This window comes from Grus americana, chromosome 28, assembly GCF_028858705.1.
Source record: "Grus americana isolate bGruAme1 chromosome 28, bGruAme1.mat, whole genome shotgun sequence".
NCBI lineage: Eukaryota > Metazoa > Chordata > Aves > Gruiformes > Gruidae > Grus > Grus americana.
The window spans coordinates 4,130,413-4,145,884 of NC_072879.1; the positions used below are offsets into that span (position 1 = coordinate 4,130,413).

The window sequence follows — 15,472 nt, forward strand, 5'->3', positions numbered from 1 at the left end:
CGAGGAAAGTCTGTTTCCATTCAGCAAATCATCTGTGCAGTCAAGTTAAAAAGCATTTCACAGGGGGATGGATGACAGAGCCTGAGTCCTACAGACTACAACCCTGTCTTACCCTCAACACCACACAGTGTCTCTGTGTCTCTAAGGTGGCTTTCTGTGGATTTTTATTCCAGTCTTCAGCATATGGTCCCCGAAATGCAAATTTCTTGTATTAGCCCAATTGCAACAAATGAGTTCAGCAGCCAAGGTCCAGCAGAGCTAAACACAAACCAGTTACAGCTCTTGTGTGCAGCTCCCAGACATCTTTTAAGAACTCCTGTGTACTCTGTTCACACCTGAGAGACCAGACTTGGTTCTCTCAACAGCACCTTGATGGAAAGCAATCGAGAGCCAGAGGCCAGCCCATCTGGTGCTATGCACAGAACCAGGAAAAGGGAAAGCAAATACCCAGGCTCCTCATCTCTGCCCTGAGGGTGAGGAATATGCTTGTGTTGGTAGAGAACCAAGTAATTGCCATGCCCGTGGTTCAGCCCCTGTCTTCTATAAAAGCAGTAGTCCCTGGGACTTTCTTCTGCTTTGAAATCCCTATTTACTGGTGCTGGAATGAATGAAACCTAGGACTACCTCAATTTTTGATGCCTCCTTGCCCCTGCATGAACACAATTCTGCAGTGACTGAGCAAGGGCTATACTACAAGCTGTCATGAGAAGCAAGCAGGTGTGTGTTTTAGAAGGGGCGAGTTCAAACTCCAGAGTTTGTGGGTTGCGGTGAGTTCTTATTTCCACACAGCTCCGTAGAAAGCTTTGTCCTGTCAAAATCCAGTCAATGGCAAGGAGAGAGGAAGGAAAACACTCAGCTGGTGCCTGTTCTTATGATGTGAATAAAATGTACTTGCAACGCACCACTCCCAGTAACAAGAACTGAAGCTGCAATGACATCTCCTGCAGGTACACAAGTTTTTATATTTAGCTTAGAACAAGAGTGCACTTAGTCTAGCACCTAGCTGTCAACTGAGCAAAGAAGGAGGGGGGGCATGCAGTGACCCTTTCCCAGGAAGCTGCCTCTCACCAGTTAGAATGTACCCCTTAACCTGCTTTTTTTCTCTCCTTGGAGAAGACCAACTATGATTGAAGAAAGACTGCGATTGGCAAGGCTCTGCACACTCCATTTTAGTTCTATATTCCCTAGTCAAGACAAGTCTTTTAAGCAATACCTGGCTGTTTGAATAAATTCCAAACCTGTTAACCAGTTTCTACAAAATGTTCAGCTTTCAAAGCTACTTAAACTTCCTTCAGGATTTTTGCATTGTGGATGGGAACAAGACACAAAATAACCATCCTCTCAGACACCAAGGAGCCCACATAGGATCTTTTATCCATCCCCAGCCCAGGATTCAAGCAGAGACTGCTTTTTCTTAGCTGCTAGAACTTAAAAGCAATGACACATACCCATAGGAATAACATATTAGGGAAGAATTCCCTCTATGTTCTCCCTCCTGTTCAGTGCAGCAATCACCAACCCATCTTGGCATTTACAGCAAGGAAGAGCTGATTTAACAGGTCCTGTGCAGTCAGCAGGTATCTACCAACAAGCCTGTGCTCACAGAAGCCAGGTCACCAACCTTCCTTCACAGAAGAAGCATCAACATGTAACACTAACACATTAAAAAAATAGTTTAATTAAAAATAGAGATTGAAATTCTATTTATAGGAAGCAAGGTTCACAGAATTCACAAAACAAGCAGTGGAGCAGGATGCCCCAGGAACGTACAGACATTCCAGAACATCCTGTATAGACAGAGGTTAAAGCTGGAGCTGAGAGAAGACTGGAGGCAGTAAAAGCAGACAGGTGAGGCTGGAGGAGGGGAGATGGGTGGAGGGCTAAGACAGAATGAACAGTGGGAAAGATCTGACTGATGGGTAGAAATATAAGAAATGCTGCTGAAGCAGGATGAGAGGGAGGCCAAGAAGAATGTTAAGAAAAGAGCTAAGGTTACTTTGCTACCACTGCTGCCCTGCTCCTGCTTGACTCCAATGGTTGAATGGGATGCTTAGTGGGACTGGGAGAATGTGATTAGAAGGGGTGTAGAATGGGAGAGGGTAGACTGAGACTGGGCATCCCTTAAGGACTGCTGTAGTTATAGTAACTCTGTAAAACCTGGTCCCGGTCACTGGGGGACAAAACCCAGAGGCAGCACACGTGCTGCAGCCACCATGGGTAGAAAACCTCCTGCACCCGCATGGCACTCCCCTGGATGATGGCAAGTGCAGCTTCAGGAGCAGGAGAAGCAGTTAGGTGCACTTTGCCCCTGGAAGGAAACAGAGGATCACTCAAAGCCAGTCCATCCTTGGTGTGATTTTTAACTGTGCAGTCTACCACAGGGTTCTGCATGCTCATGTTCCGTGCTGAGGTGGACATGCACAAACCCCATGATGTACCCAAGCAGATGCACTCTTCCCAGTAGTTTGCTTGCACATTCAAACAGATACACACACCATCTTAAACACAGTTGTGGTGCATTGTTTGCATGTCTTTCAAGAAGAGACATGTTCCTGCAAACACACTCCCTCCCAGACTCCTACATCTTCCTCCAAATACATACCTGGTATTCTCTAATGCTGTATCAGTATCTATCAGGCCCAGGATGCACAGTGTGATAGAGACATTTCTCTTCTGCATGATGAGTTCATGGCGCAGCGAGCTGAAGAATCCATCCAGTGCAAACTTGGTGGCAGAATAAGAAGTGGTGAAGGGAGTGGGTATTTTCCCTGGAAAGGAAAAGGAGAGAATGGAAAACACCAGGAAAGTGTCTGTAAGAAGTCTGGTGCCATGGAGAGGGAATGTGGGCAAAGACAGAGGCTTTGCCATCCTGTATCAACTCATGTTCTGTTCAGGTGAGCTTCCCTCTATTTCTAGTCACACACAGGCACTTAGAAAATTCTACCACTTTGTGTGACCAGATCCCAGCACAAGAGCCACCACGTATGTGGATAAGGGGAGGAAATTTCTTTTAACTTACACAGTAACCAGGTCACATGCTGGTCTACCTGCAGCCATCCCCTCCCCATCACATGCAAACATATGGACTGGGTCACATGCTGGTGCATCTGGCCATAACATTTCCCTGACACCAAAGCACGTTACATCACAAGGCAAGGATGAGCCACAGTCTGAACTTGAGTGTGGTGATGCAGCTCCCTTGAGCACACACTGAAGACTTTCTCCTGCCTTTCCATCCTGTACAGTAGGTACAGCTACTCAGTAGCCTGCTATTCGGGTGGGCCAAAGCCAGAAGGCCTTAGAGTGGCAGGATAGTCTTAATGCTGTGTCAGAAATGCCGGAGAGATGAGCCTGGCTGTGAGGGACAGGAGCCAAACAAGCAGATCTGGGCACACGGTGAGCAAAGACCAAGGTTCCAAGAGAATGCAAAATGGTGCAACACAGAGAAGGCCTTCCAGAGAAAAATAAGGCCAGCCAGCCACCATCCTGCTTGCTACTATAAAACACACAGCTTGAAAATGCGTTGTGGGGTTGAAGGGCACAAAGAAATATGATGAAATATGAACCATTGTCCATAAGGCCAGCACTTATGCAAGTTAAAGACACTAACCTGTGAGGGAAGAAACAATCACCAGAGAGCCTTTATTCTTCTCCAGCGTGGGAAGAGCTGCTGTTGCGAGTGCCACATAACTGAAGAAATTCACCTGGAATGATATAAGTAGACATAGAAGAAGCAAGAGGGTTTGGAGGGAAGGTCAGCATGAGCCAGAAAGCCAACACAGTGGTCAGAAATGGAAAGGAGCATGGCTTGGATTTGATTTTTTAAACATCAAGCAAAAAGATTCATCTCTGTGAGGATGGGGACAAACATTGCATCCATGAGACTTTCAGATTCCAGAAAAAGCAATGGAGAAGAGTCAGAGCAAAGGCTATTCCTGGGCTTTAACATTTAGATTGCTTGGCAAGAGACATTTAGCTGTTCCTGATTTCTCTATATGCCATTCTTTACTCTGCAATCTCTTTCCAGCAACAAGGACACCAGTAGTGTCTCAATTTTCTCCCTTTTTAAGTTTCTCTTAGAATCATAGAATGGTTTGGGTTTTGGGCTCAAAAATCATCTAGTTCCACACCCCCTGCCATGGACAGGGACACTCTCCACTAGACCAGGCTGCCCAAAGCCTCATCCAACGTGGCCTTGAACACTGCCAGGGATGGGGCATGTTGACTGAGCTCAGACTACAACGAAGCACAACATTCAGCATCTCTTCTGAGCTTGACTGCTCTCTAACATGTAGGAAATTTCTTACCTGTGATCCCAAGTTCCCTACTCTCCAGCAAACAGGCTCCTTCCAACATGAAATAGAACTAATATGACCCACCTGACCTAAGAAGACTGAATCAAGAAAACAGCTCTTCATCTTCATGGTCCCAAAGCCTGGTACCAAGGTGATTCTATAGGAAAACTCTGAATCTGTGAGCAGAGACTCAAAAGGCAAACATAATTTCAAAGAACCTTATTGTGTTCTGCAATGATGCGTGCTTGCTTAGTAGATTAGTAGGAAGTGCTTGATCCTCACCTATTAGCCTTCCTAAACCAGACATATATTGCACAACTGCCTGTAACTACCCATTAATCCCTAACGGTCCCAGACTAATGAGAGATAGGAAGGACAGAAGGAAGAAGTGAAGTTCTTCCCAGACATTCCTCTGCACACGTATACAACAACTGAGCAAAACATCCGTCTAGTAACAAAGCCTCCAATTTGACTTGAAACACAAATTAAAGAAAAGGTTTGTTCTCAATCGTTGCCATAGACATGAATTTGCCTTTGAGCTTCCCAAAGCTGTCCCCGGAGAAGCAGACTCACCCAATTCCAGGTGAGCTCCTCCTGCTGGGAAACCTCACCTGCATGAGCCGGCGGGTGTACTCCACATCTCCAGCCCACATCTGGAAACGGGTCATGCCAATGTGGTTCAACACCAGGTAATCCAGTCCCCCTGTGGATAGGAGAAAAAGCAGTCAAACAAAGGGGCCATCCCCTAACTAGTAACCAAGGAACTCAGAAACGCCAGCAGGAGAGCTGAACCAACCAGCTGCTCTCTCAGAAGGCTAGGAAGTGCTTTACCATGAAGATAAATGAAATATGTCCATCAGGGAATGGCTGTGCCTGTTCCTCAATGGTAGAATTGGAAGGAAAGCTGTTCTTTAACAGCAGCTCTCTGAAATGATGTTTCAGGGTAATGCAGACTTGGAACTTAGTTCTGGTGATACACTCTATTTTCAAAGTTAAAAGTATAGAAATTTGTAACAAAAAAATTATGGTTGGTATGGGAATGTACATGTGCAAAAGCATCAGCAGAAACAGCAGAAGGTTTAAAAGAAACGTGTTAATTGATGGCTACTGGATTGGCAGGTCATCCATATCACAGCACACTTGCACACAGTTTCTTAAGACAACCACATTGGGAAAACCAAGAGCATAATGAAGTAATTAAGACACTCAAATAATGGAATTGAGATCAGATTCAGAACTCCTTCCCCTTGCTCTGCTCACCTGGTTCTGACCAGACAAGCAGCGAACATCAGAAAAGTCAAAGATACCTCTTCTTCCACAGCCTCCTGAACTCAAGTAAACTACAGAAACCTGCGCCTTTCAACTCCAGGGTTATCAGAGAGGAGCCAAGATTGGCAGAGCCATAGGAGCCAGCATAAGAACTGTGTCATCAGGCTTATCTCTTATATCAGGCTTATCTCTTATATCAGTTGCATAAAACTTGCATGCCAGTATGAAGCATGACATAGCTTGAGAACTATAATCTCTGAAGCGTGACCAGGTCAGGTGTAAGCTAACCCTTTATTGAAAAGCGGAACATGGTATAAACTGGAGTGAGAAGCAAATTTTGTTCTCTTTCCTCAGTATCTCATTTTTCTTCTGCTTACCCAGCTTTTGGACAGCAAACTGAACCACCCTTTCAGGCTCTGAAGGGGAAGACATATCTGCAGGGATATAAAATATTTTCTTTGCTCCAAGTGTCAGGCATTTCTCCACCACCTTGAAAAAGAACACACATGCAAAAATTAAACAATATGGAGTGTGTGTGGGGGAAAGAATAGAAATAAGGGTACTGTAAGGCAGTGTTTTTTCCCCATACGACAGTGAGAGTAAGTCCTGGACAAAGAGAAACTTTAATTTTACATCTACCGCTACCTGACCCACAGAGAGGTCATTTTGCATCCAGACTTTGTTTAACCAAACAGTTAAACAGAGGTAACTCTTAGCAGGATGCAGATTCAATCTACCTTGGAAAAGGATCAAGATTCACCAAAAAAAGAGAGTCTTCTTCAGCAGAACTCTTCTGGAATAAGGGTTATGCTTTACATTAAGTGCTTCTTTTCATTCCAAAATACCTGGTAAGGCTCTAGCAGTATTAATCTTTCATAGTTCCTTTGCTATGTTGAGTATGTGAAGGTGCCCAGTAATGATACGCAGTTTAGCTATTTGCTGAAACAATGCCTTCCAGGCACTAAGAACTATCTTTATGCTCACTGTCCCCAACTCTCCTTTTGCGCCATTTCATGATGAAGAACTTTCCTTGCAAGTCACCTATCCCCACAGTTTAAGAGATACCTTCTCTAAATCTTGTCCCGGTTTATAAACTACAGATAAAGGAGTCCCATCTATTCAAGCTGGTCAAAAATTATTTCACCTACAAAAAGGTTTGAGTCTTTAACAAAACAGCTACAAATAGAACTGTTTGGTCTCTGAAAAGCTGCACAATATTGCACAGGCATTGTAGTTCATAGAATCATACAATATCTCCAGTTGGAAGGGACCCATAAGGATCATCGAGTCCAACTCCCTGCTCCTTGCAGGACTTCCTAACACTAAACAATATGACTAAGGGCATCATCCAGATGCTCCTTGACCTCTGACAGACTTGGTGCTGTGACCATTTCCCTGGGGAGCCTGTTCCAGTGACTGATCACCATCTCAATGAAGAACCTTTTCCTAATGTCCAATCTGAACGTCCCCTGACACAGCTTCATTCCATTTCCTCAGGTAAATGTTCAGGCACTAAAAAGTTCAGGCATTGTATATCCATCTTCCTGTACAGGCCAAGCTCCTTTCTGGGTTGCATCTCCCCAGTATGCCGTGTTACTGCCTTCTGGTAAGAAAAACCAGGGATATTACAGCAGGCACTGGTGTATGGCAACACAAAGTAGCCCATCCAGGAGATCAGTTACAGAAGAATGCCACAGGACACTGCCAGCAAATCAGGCTCAAAACCTGTCACTGGCCTGTTCCATCTTTCTACGTAAGTGGAAAGAATTTCAAAACTAACTAAGCTGGTTTCGCTCAACAACAGTTCTGAAGGAAAATTTATCATGCTGACAACTAAGTTGTTGTTGTTGGTTTTTTTTTTTTGTAAAAGTCCAAATCTCTTATGTCTTCCCTCATACAAGGAAGTTCTTACCTTCTGCAGCACAGCTTCCCTCCTAGCAGTCAAAACAATTTCAGCACCAAATCTGGCATAATGATATGCCATCTGCTCTCCAATCCCAGCACTGGCTCCAGTCAGGAGAACGCGGGCACCAGACAAACTCTCTTATTTATGGGAAAGAGAATAAAAGATATAGAAGAAAGTGAAGGAAGGAGCAGAGGAGCTGCCCTTAACTATTGTCAGAGCTCTAAAGTAGAAAGGTGTAAGTGCTCAAAAGTCTTGATGTCTTGATGTTTCTCCAAAACTGGAAGAGGCAGACTGGCGTGAAGAAGCCATGAAATTATCAATACCTTCCAATTCTTGCTAGACTGAAAATAATAAAAAAATCATCTAATCATTGAAGAATGAGCTATTTTTCCCCTTCTGACAGGTGCCTACAACAAAAAGGTTAGTCATCAGCCACCTCATGTCAAGTAGCAAGCCATACTGATCTGTTTTGGACTGGGTCATGGGAAAGCCTGGCTAGCTCAACAAGCTCCAGCCCATGGCAATCAGCTCCACCTAGCTCCACTAACATGCAACAGCCAGTTCCCTCCTCCATCCTGACAACCCCCAGGTTCATAATTCAGTCATAGAGCAGGAGGCTCAGCGCGACCCACTTCACTCAGACAGCAACTGGTGTGCTAGAAACCAAACAGGCAAGCCGTGCTTCACCATTCCCATCCCTCCTCCCCTGCTCAGCGTTCTTCCATGGAGTTGGATAATGGATAAAAGCATGCAGCCGGCATGGCTCGGTTGCCATGGAACAACCCCCAAGCCCAACTTCCCAAATGATGTGTTCTTTTATTACTGCGTGTTTGTTGTGGACATTATGCATAGACTAGCACTGCCAGGGAATAGTGATATGATTATGCAAGCTAGCTGTGTCACATGCCCTGTGCCTGGTTCCTAGACCATTATCTTTCAAGGATGAAGTTGGTTTTCACATTATAAAAAGCCGTACAACATAAGCCAGGCTCTGGGCCTCCTGCCTTCTGCGTACCATTTATTCTTTGCCATCAGTTTGGAGACATGTCAGCCCTCTTGTGCTGGCATTGCACATCTGTAGAGATGGTTCTTGACCCCAAGGAGTTTGCAATCAAAACAAAAAAAAAAAAAAAAAAAAAGACAGTGGCAAAGTGCATGTCTGTCTTTCCCACACAGACAGCAAGATCCCTTGTAAGTGCTGTTAGACCATTTTGTCTTTCTCTTTGTTTCCAGCTTCTCTTTATTTCTGGGAATGAAGCATTGCTTTGGGGCCACCAACTCTAGTAAAACTATGGGCAGGAATGAGACCACCAGTCAGAGTTTGGAAATTCAACCTCTTCTCTTATGTGATTTATATTCCAGATTGGAATGACTCCCCTGGTGAGCCTACCTGGGTTAAAAGGGTCTTTCCAGAAGAAAGCTATGAGCCCAGCTACGATCCCCGTAGCACAAAGCACTTTTCCAATTGGCTTCATATCCCTCCAAGCTGTGAAGAACAAAGTGAAGTCTTGAGGCTGAGCACTCTAGGCAAAATACTGTAATCTCCTTCCTCCGATGCTGGAAGCCAACCTGCAAGAGGCATGTGAAGTCCTTTTGTGTCCTACATATAAGAGAGGCACTGTGTAGAACTGAGACTCCACCTGAGAAGTCTCTCCACTGGGAGCCCAAGTCACCTTTGTCAAGAATGAAAGACAGGGAGGACACAGACAATCAACACTCTGATAAGAAGCTGCAAAGAAATTGCTGTTTCCCTCTTGGAGGGAGGGAACACCACAGTCCCGTGAATGGTTTGCATTTGCCCAAGAAAGTTTAGGGCTTGGCTGTGCCAAGCAGTGCAACTCCCTGTTCAGAGGAAGTAACCCTGGCAGGAAGAAAGATGTAAAGCTGCAGCCCTGAAGACAATGTAATCTGCTTTCATACGAGAGGAAGAGATCTAAAGAGGGCAGAAAACAGGTCTGGAGAAAGCTCAAGAAATCGTCTCATCTATCTTCCTGCCTTGCTGAATTACTGTTTTCTCAGCCTTTCATTTGCTCCAGGACAGCTGGTCTGGCATTCACTCTGTCTTAAATGAACTGGACTGGGGGAATTATTTTTAAAACATCTGTACCGAACGGAACACTCAACAGAAACTTGTGCAGTCAGCACCAATTCCTCATTTAAACCATGACTTGAAAGTCCAATTTTACAGCAAAAGCCTTCTGCATTTTGTATTGCTGCATTCTATTTTAGATTCTCACAGATACATTTGATGTAAAAATACATCAAATCTCAAGAGCAAAATTAATTAAATTATTATCTCTTTTCCAAAATAATATAGTATATGCAGCTGTTGACAAAAATTGAAAACAGATATGAAATAGTGCTGACAAATTACATTTAGATGTGCTTTTCCACGCTTTGGGAATTATACATGCCTGCCATATGTAAACTGGTGTACCAGGCAGGGAAAATGTTGAGGGATTTATTTCTGTACTTCTCCTTCTTTAGAACTTGTCCTGCAAATGGAAAATTCGAAACTTAAGTCAGTATCAAAACTTACTGATACTAATAGCATTCACTTACCAAGCTGAGCATCATTAGCCAGTACTATTGCTCTATATTTTCCGAGTTTTTCTGTCTTCACAAATTCTTTAGTAGCCAGAAGCAGTTAGATACAGTGAATATAGGAGGCATTAAAAAAGAAATTTTGCAGTAAGTAGTTCCAGAAGCTGTCATCTGCAAAATTCACTTTGTCAACTTCCATAGTTCTGCAAACATGTTTAAAACTATTTTTTTTTTTTTGGAGGGACAGCATATCAGGATATGGCTAACACTTAGTGAGATAATTAAATTAACGGTCTTACCCAGGGTACGGAGATGATCATGGACAGAAGTCTTTGCAGGATTGGGGCCTGGAGAAGATAAAAGGCAAAAATGGGACAAGTATGAACTTCAGTAGCTGGAAGGTTCTTAGATAATACAGTAGATGTTCTTCAAGTCGAGAAGTTGGCAGGTAGATTTGAAACTCAAGGGTTTTAAGTTAAAAGCATGATGTGATTTGACAACGCAACACATACTTTCCATTTCTATTCATTGTATCTATTTCTACTCCCCTATTATGAACGGGGATCCAGATCAGCTGAATATCAGCAGTTCAGACCATCTAATATTTGCTTAGAGGTGGATAAAACAAGAAACATATTCTGTTTTGAACCTGTCTGGATTTTCTTAAGGGTTAAGAAAAAAGCGAGAAACAGATGCTCACACTGAGAATTGCGATGGTTTCCGAACACAACGGGCACCCACGACAAGAGTTGGCTTTGTTTTGGCCAAATTTTCTGTAACATGTACAAGGACTCAAAGGTTTCATGACTAAGGTCGTTAAAAACCAAAAAGAAATAAAAGAAAGAAACAAAGAGAATACATCTGATTCTAAGCAGAAGATCTTTTCCTGGCAATTCCCACAGCTCTCCGAACTCAGAGTCAGCCTCTACACCACACTCCCTACTCTACAAGAGAAGGAAAGCCTCACGTCGAATCTTACAGAACGTTTTACTCATTAAAGAGTGCTCCTAGCTGACAACATCAACCACAAAAGGCCGTACCTCAGGATAACCGGCGCTTCTTACCGCACAACGCACAAACGAGGCAGCCGAGCTGACAGGATGGGAGCAGCGGGGCCGAAAGCCCTGGGCGAGCCTCAGCCGAGATGCGGAGAGCAGCAAGATACGGTCCACCGCCGTGTAACGATACAGCCCGAAAGGCCGGTGCCGGCCCCACCACAGGGCGGGGAGCCAGACCCGCAGCCCCGCGCGCCTCCTCCCGCCGCCACCACCCCGCCCGCGCGCCCGACCGCAGGCGCAGCAGGTGGCGCCCCTCAGAGCCGCCGCGAGACCTCCCAAGCGCCGGCCCGGCTGCCATGGCAACTGGCGTAGGCGGCCGCGCCGAGCAGGAGGCGGGGACTCCCGTGACCGAGTCCCGAAGGTCCCCGCGGCCCAGCGCGCTGCCCCTGCTGCAGTCATGGCCGCCAGGCTCTTCCCCGCCGTCAAGTGAGTCCCTGCGCCCGCGCTCCCCTGCCCGGAGAGCTCGGCCCGAGTGTTCGCCCTCCCCTCGCATGCAGCGCCCGGCCCGCGCCCCCTTTGCCACCGCGGCTCACCGCGGGCGGGGGTGTGTGTGGGGGGGTGTGTGTGTGTGTGTCTTCCCCGACTCTCCCGGGCCTGCTGGCCTTCCAGCGCTGCGCCCTTGGCCTCGTCTGCCACCCGGCAGCTTCTTTGTGTCTCTCCAAATGCCTGGCAGGAGTGTGGCGGTTTTCTCGTGGCGACCGTGAATATGTAAAATAAAACCGGGCAATGCCGCCCTAAGGCGCTTGTTGCTGAGGGAACACTTTCAGATCTGGACATACAGCCCGCTCGAAGGGAGACGGTGTGGAAGGGTGCTTTTGGGAGCGAGTAGTAAATCTTTAACAGCGAAATCCCTTTTCCCCCAAAATACTTGCTAATACATGGATGTAAATAATGACTTTTCTCATGCTTCTCTCAATGCCTGTGTCTATCATGTATTCTACTACTGCAGTATGTTATCTGGCAAGTTTTTGGTTGCTTGGTTTTCTTTTCCTGGGTGTGCAATAGCTTTGTGGTTTTGTTTTTTTTTTTTTAAAGGGGAAACAACTCTCTGGCCTTTATTTGGAAAAAGTTGGTTTCCCCCCATCTCTCGTTTATAATGAAAAGTAAATAAAGGTTAAATATTCTCTTCCTGTCTTCCATTTTGCAGGTTGTAACTACAGCTGTAAAGCTAGTGTTTGCACACCATGCAAACCGGGAAACTTAAAAATATAGGAACAGGCATGGCCAGGTGTTAACTGGACTGTTGTGAGCTTACCAAGAACTTGGTGTCTGTCAAATTAGTCAGATTACTTATTAACAAGACAGCAAGAACAACATCATTAACATGCTTTTCATCTGTAAGAAAACATTACAGTAGAGTATTTGTGACCCTCAGATTTCTTTATCAATACCTTTCCTTTGACAGTCACAAGCTACCAAGAGATGCATTGATAGTCATATTGTGAACTAAACTGTTCCTGTTTTTGATTCTTTCAGGTTTGTCATCAAAGGAAGCCTGGCGGGAGCTGCTGTGTATGTGGCATATGATCAGGGGCTGCTGGGCAGTGGCACACAAGGTGCTGAAGCCCTCAAAAAAGCTCAAGCAGCACTGCCTCCAGCTATCCATGAGTGGACAAGTTACATAGGCTGGGAGGTAAGGACTGTGCAGATTAACAGAGCAAAACAAACGCATCCTATGAATGAGGAAGAGAAAACATTTGGGGTGATATTCTGGTTCCAGTGATGTTGAAACTGGATTTCACATTGAGAATATTTTGAAGGGGATTGAAATGGAAGGAGGATAAATTTTTAAATTTAGGGGAGAGACATTGCTCACAGATGTTATTTCAAAGGAGAAGGGGTAACTAGCCTATGCAGGGTCAAGGAGGGGATTGCAAGCATGCTCATATTTCACTATGTAGTGGTATTCCTAAGCTTGTTTTGAAGGATCCTGTGTGCTTTTAAAAAAGTAATGGAAAGATTCTCCTCCCAGTTTTGTCAAGTTGAACTTAAATTGCCTGAAGAGGCCCTTCTCTTTGAGTAATTCTTAGTTTTTAAAATTCTCAGATCAGGAGAAGCCTTTGCTGAAAGTTTGAAAAGCATTTTCATATTAAAGACTATTTTAAACTAATAGATAACTGTATGGAGACAACCATGGAGATGATTCTTCAGGAGTACCCAAATGATAAGTACTGCCTTCTGCCTCTACTTACACAGGGCGAAAGAACAAAGTCCAGACTGTAAGCCTCATGTCTGATCCCTTTTGAGACTTACGGAGGGTAGGCACCTAAGTATCTTTGAGATCTGGGGTCGAGGCTTCTCCAAGGTGATGTGAATCCTGTTATAAGTGAAGCCCTGCAAGTGCTGATATTTTGTCTCTCTCTTTCTAGCTTCCACCCACTCCAAAATTTGATTTTTCCCCCCTCTGATTCCTGGAATAAAGGTAAAATAACATCTCACCAAACTGTGAAAGGAGCAAGGGGCCAAGAGCAATGTAGCTTATGCCAGTCTTGTTTCAATACTGTCCTCCTAAATTGAATGATGGAGAAGGAGGTGACAGATGTTACACTCTGGTGCAAGGAGCGTTGGGACTAGGGTTAAGGAAGTGTATTCTCTAGGTTTTACCACTAGCCCACTCAGTGACTTTGGACTTAATTTCTTGTTGTTCCAACTGTGAAATAAGGAGAAGGATGTGTGTCCATAAACCTGTCTGCCTTTTCTGACCAGAGGAGCTGGTGGTTTTTTTTACCTACAAAGCTTGCTGCCCACCTGTGCCCCAAGACAGGCATGCCTACACTATCGTAGAATCTAAGATTGAATGTTGCAGTGAAGTGTTTGGGGAGGCCTGCGGCCCCCGCAATAAATAGACAGAGTTTATGCACCAGTGAGTTCATTAGCACCGGTAGTGATCAGGGAAACTAGAGCATAAAAATAAATGATGACTTATTCTTAAGAAAGGTGAACCTTTGGTTAAAGATTGAAGAGTTCATAAATGCTTCAGATGCTGGTATGTCTGAACTCAGCCTCTGACTTTTCAGGAGGGATGAGTATTCCCATTATTGCTAGAATTTTAGAGATCTTGTTTGAAGGCCAAAGCATGTTATAAATACCTAGTAAGTTAATTTATAGTTTTTACAGTGCAGCGAAAAGTCTTCATGTACTTGTGGGGAAGCATGGTCCACAAATATTGTGACATGTCCAACGTCACCCACGGAGTCTGTGGCAAGGCCAGAAATAAAATGGAACTTAGCTCACTTCTTTGTTTCATTGTTGTAATTGTCTATCCCTTATACCGGTCCTGAAGGTGGAATTTCTCTGTTTCACAAATGCTACTGAGACAATAAAGCTGTACTTAAACCAAGGATCATTCAGACCTCGGTGTGTTTGAAGGCTTCTGAGACAGAGCTAGATTTTTCTCTCTGTGTTTAAAGATATCTAGAATCTAGATATATAGAAGTGCTAGAATAATATTATGAAATTTGGCTTGAATGATGCTCTTCTTGGGATAATTCTTCTCTGCTTTCCTTGCAGGAGTGCAGACAGTCATGTCTGCCTTGTCTGTAGCTCCCACCAGGGCCTGTGAATACACTGTGGAAGGCTGGAAGTACGTGAAGGATCTTGTCAAATGAACACGTTCTCCAGGGCTCATGATTCTCTCCATCCTATGCTGTCTTTGGGATGATGCATAGTCCCTCTCTCTAGAGGGCAGCTCGGCCATGCAAGGGCTGCAGTAAAAGACTTTGGAACTTCCATTTGTATTTGGGTTGGTTTTAGCATACGGCCTGCAATAATTGCTTTCTGTCTTACCAGTGATCAGAGGCTTCAGCAGAGATCATGGATCAGTTGTAATGAAGTGATGGCCATATGCTGAGGTAAACCCTCTGTTCTAAAGCTGCCAAGCTTGCTAACTAAACAGATTATTCTGAAGCTGAATTAATCTTGAAGGTGAATCCTGTCTAATTCAAAACAAGCCAACAGGAGTTTAAAAAAAAAAAAATCCAAGGTAACAGTAAAAGATGTCGTTCGAAGACAAAGCACTTGTCTTCAAGCTAGCTGAGGAAGGAGTGCCTCTGTCAGACAAAGAGCACACTATTGATGTGAAAGCTGCTTCCCAGTGGTCTGTGACCTGTCACACAACTGGGAGTAGCCAGGACTAGTTGCAATACTTGTTGATGACAGCGTGCATTAGAAGGGAGGTTGTAAGTCTGTGAAACCATAGGAAACTTTTAACACCCCCCCCCAGCCTATTTGGCTTATGGGTATTGCCAGTGTTCCTAGTACCTGAGCTCAAACAGCAAAATCACAGTACTGTTTAACTGTAACTTTTCCAGCAACTGATCCAAATATGCCCTTGGATGCATATGGTCAATGACCAGTAGCACTGTCAAATTTACACCTGTATCTGAATTCTCAGCTCCACG

The 15,472-nt window shown here is 44.6% G+C and overlaps 2 protein-coding genes across 6 annotated transcripts; one reads left to right on the forward strand and one right to left on the reverse strand.

The window, feature by feature from the left end:
• Positions 1–85: 85 nt before the first annotated feature.
• HSD11B1L (hydroxysteroid 11-beta dehydrogenase 1 like) lies at positions 86–11,471 on the reverse strand. 5 transcript variants are annotated; one of them, XM_054805944.1, is made up of 10 exons: positions 11,079–11,196; positions 10,715–10,787; positions 10,314–10,361; positions 8,861–9,965; positions 7,477–7,607; positions 5,942–6,053; positions 4,907–4,998; positions 3,611–3,704; positions 2,603–2,768; positions 86–2,308 (listed from the first exon to the last, which is right to left on the reverse strand). In XM_054805944.1, the coding sequence occupies exons 4-10, from the start codon at positions 8,943–8,945 to the stop codon at positions 2,122–2,124; spliced, it is 867 nt and encodes a 288-aa protein (XP_054661919.1). In that variant the 5' UTR covers positions 8,946–9,965; positions 10,314–10,361; positions 10,715–10,787; positions 11,079–11,196; the 3' UTR covers positions 86–2,121. The 5 variants fall into 5 exon arrangements, with proteins under 5 accessions (XP_054661919.1, XP_054661918.1, XP_054661921.1 ...); XM_054805942.1 differs by having other exon boundaries at positions 1,569–2,308; positions 8,861–8,956; positions 11,055–11,471; XM_054805943.1 differs by lacking the exon at positions 10,715–10,787 and having other exon boundaries at positions 11,055–11,143.
• Positions 11,373–14,801, forward strand: LOC129197451 (MICOS complex subunit MIC13-like). The gene is given in 5 exon segments (XM_054805948.1): positions 11,373–11,498; positions 12,549–12,705; positions 13,442–13,471; positions 13,473–13,494; positions 14,583–14,801. Coding segments are annotated over 5 exon segments (336 nt in total). The 5' UTR covers positions 11,373–11,469; the 3' UTR covers positions 14,681–14,801.
• Positions 14,802–15,472: the final 671 nt, after the last annotated feature.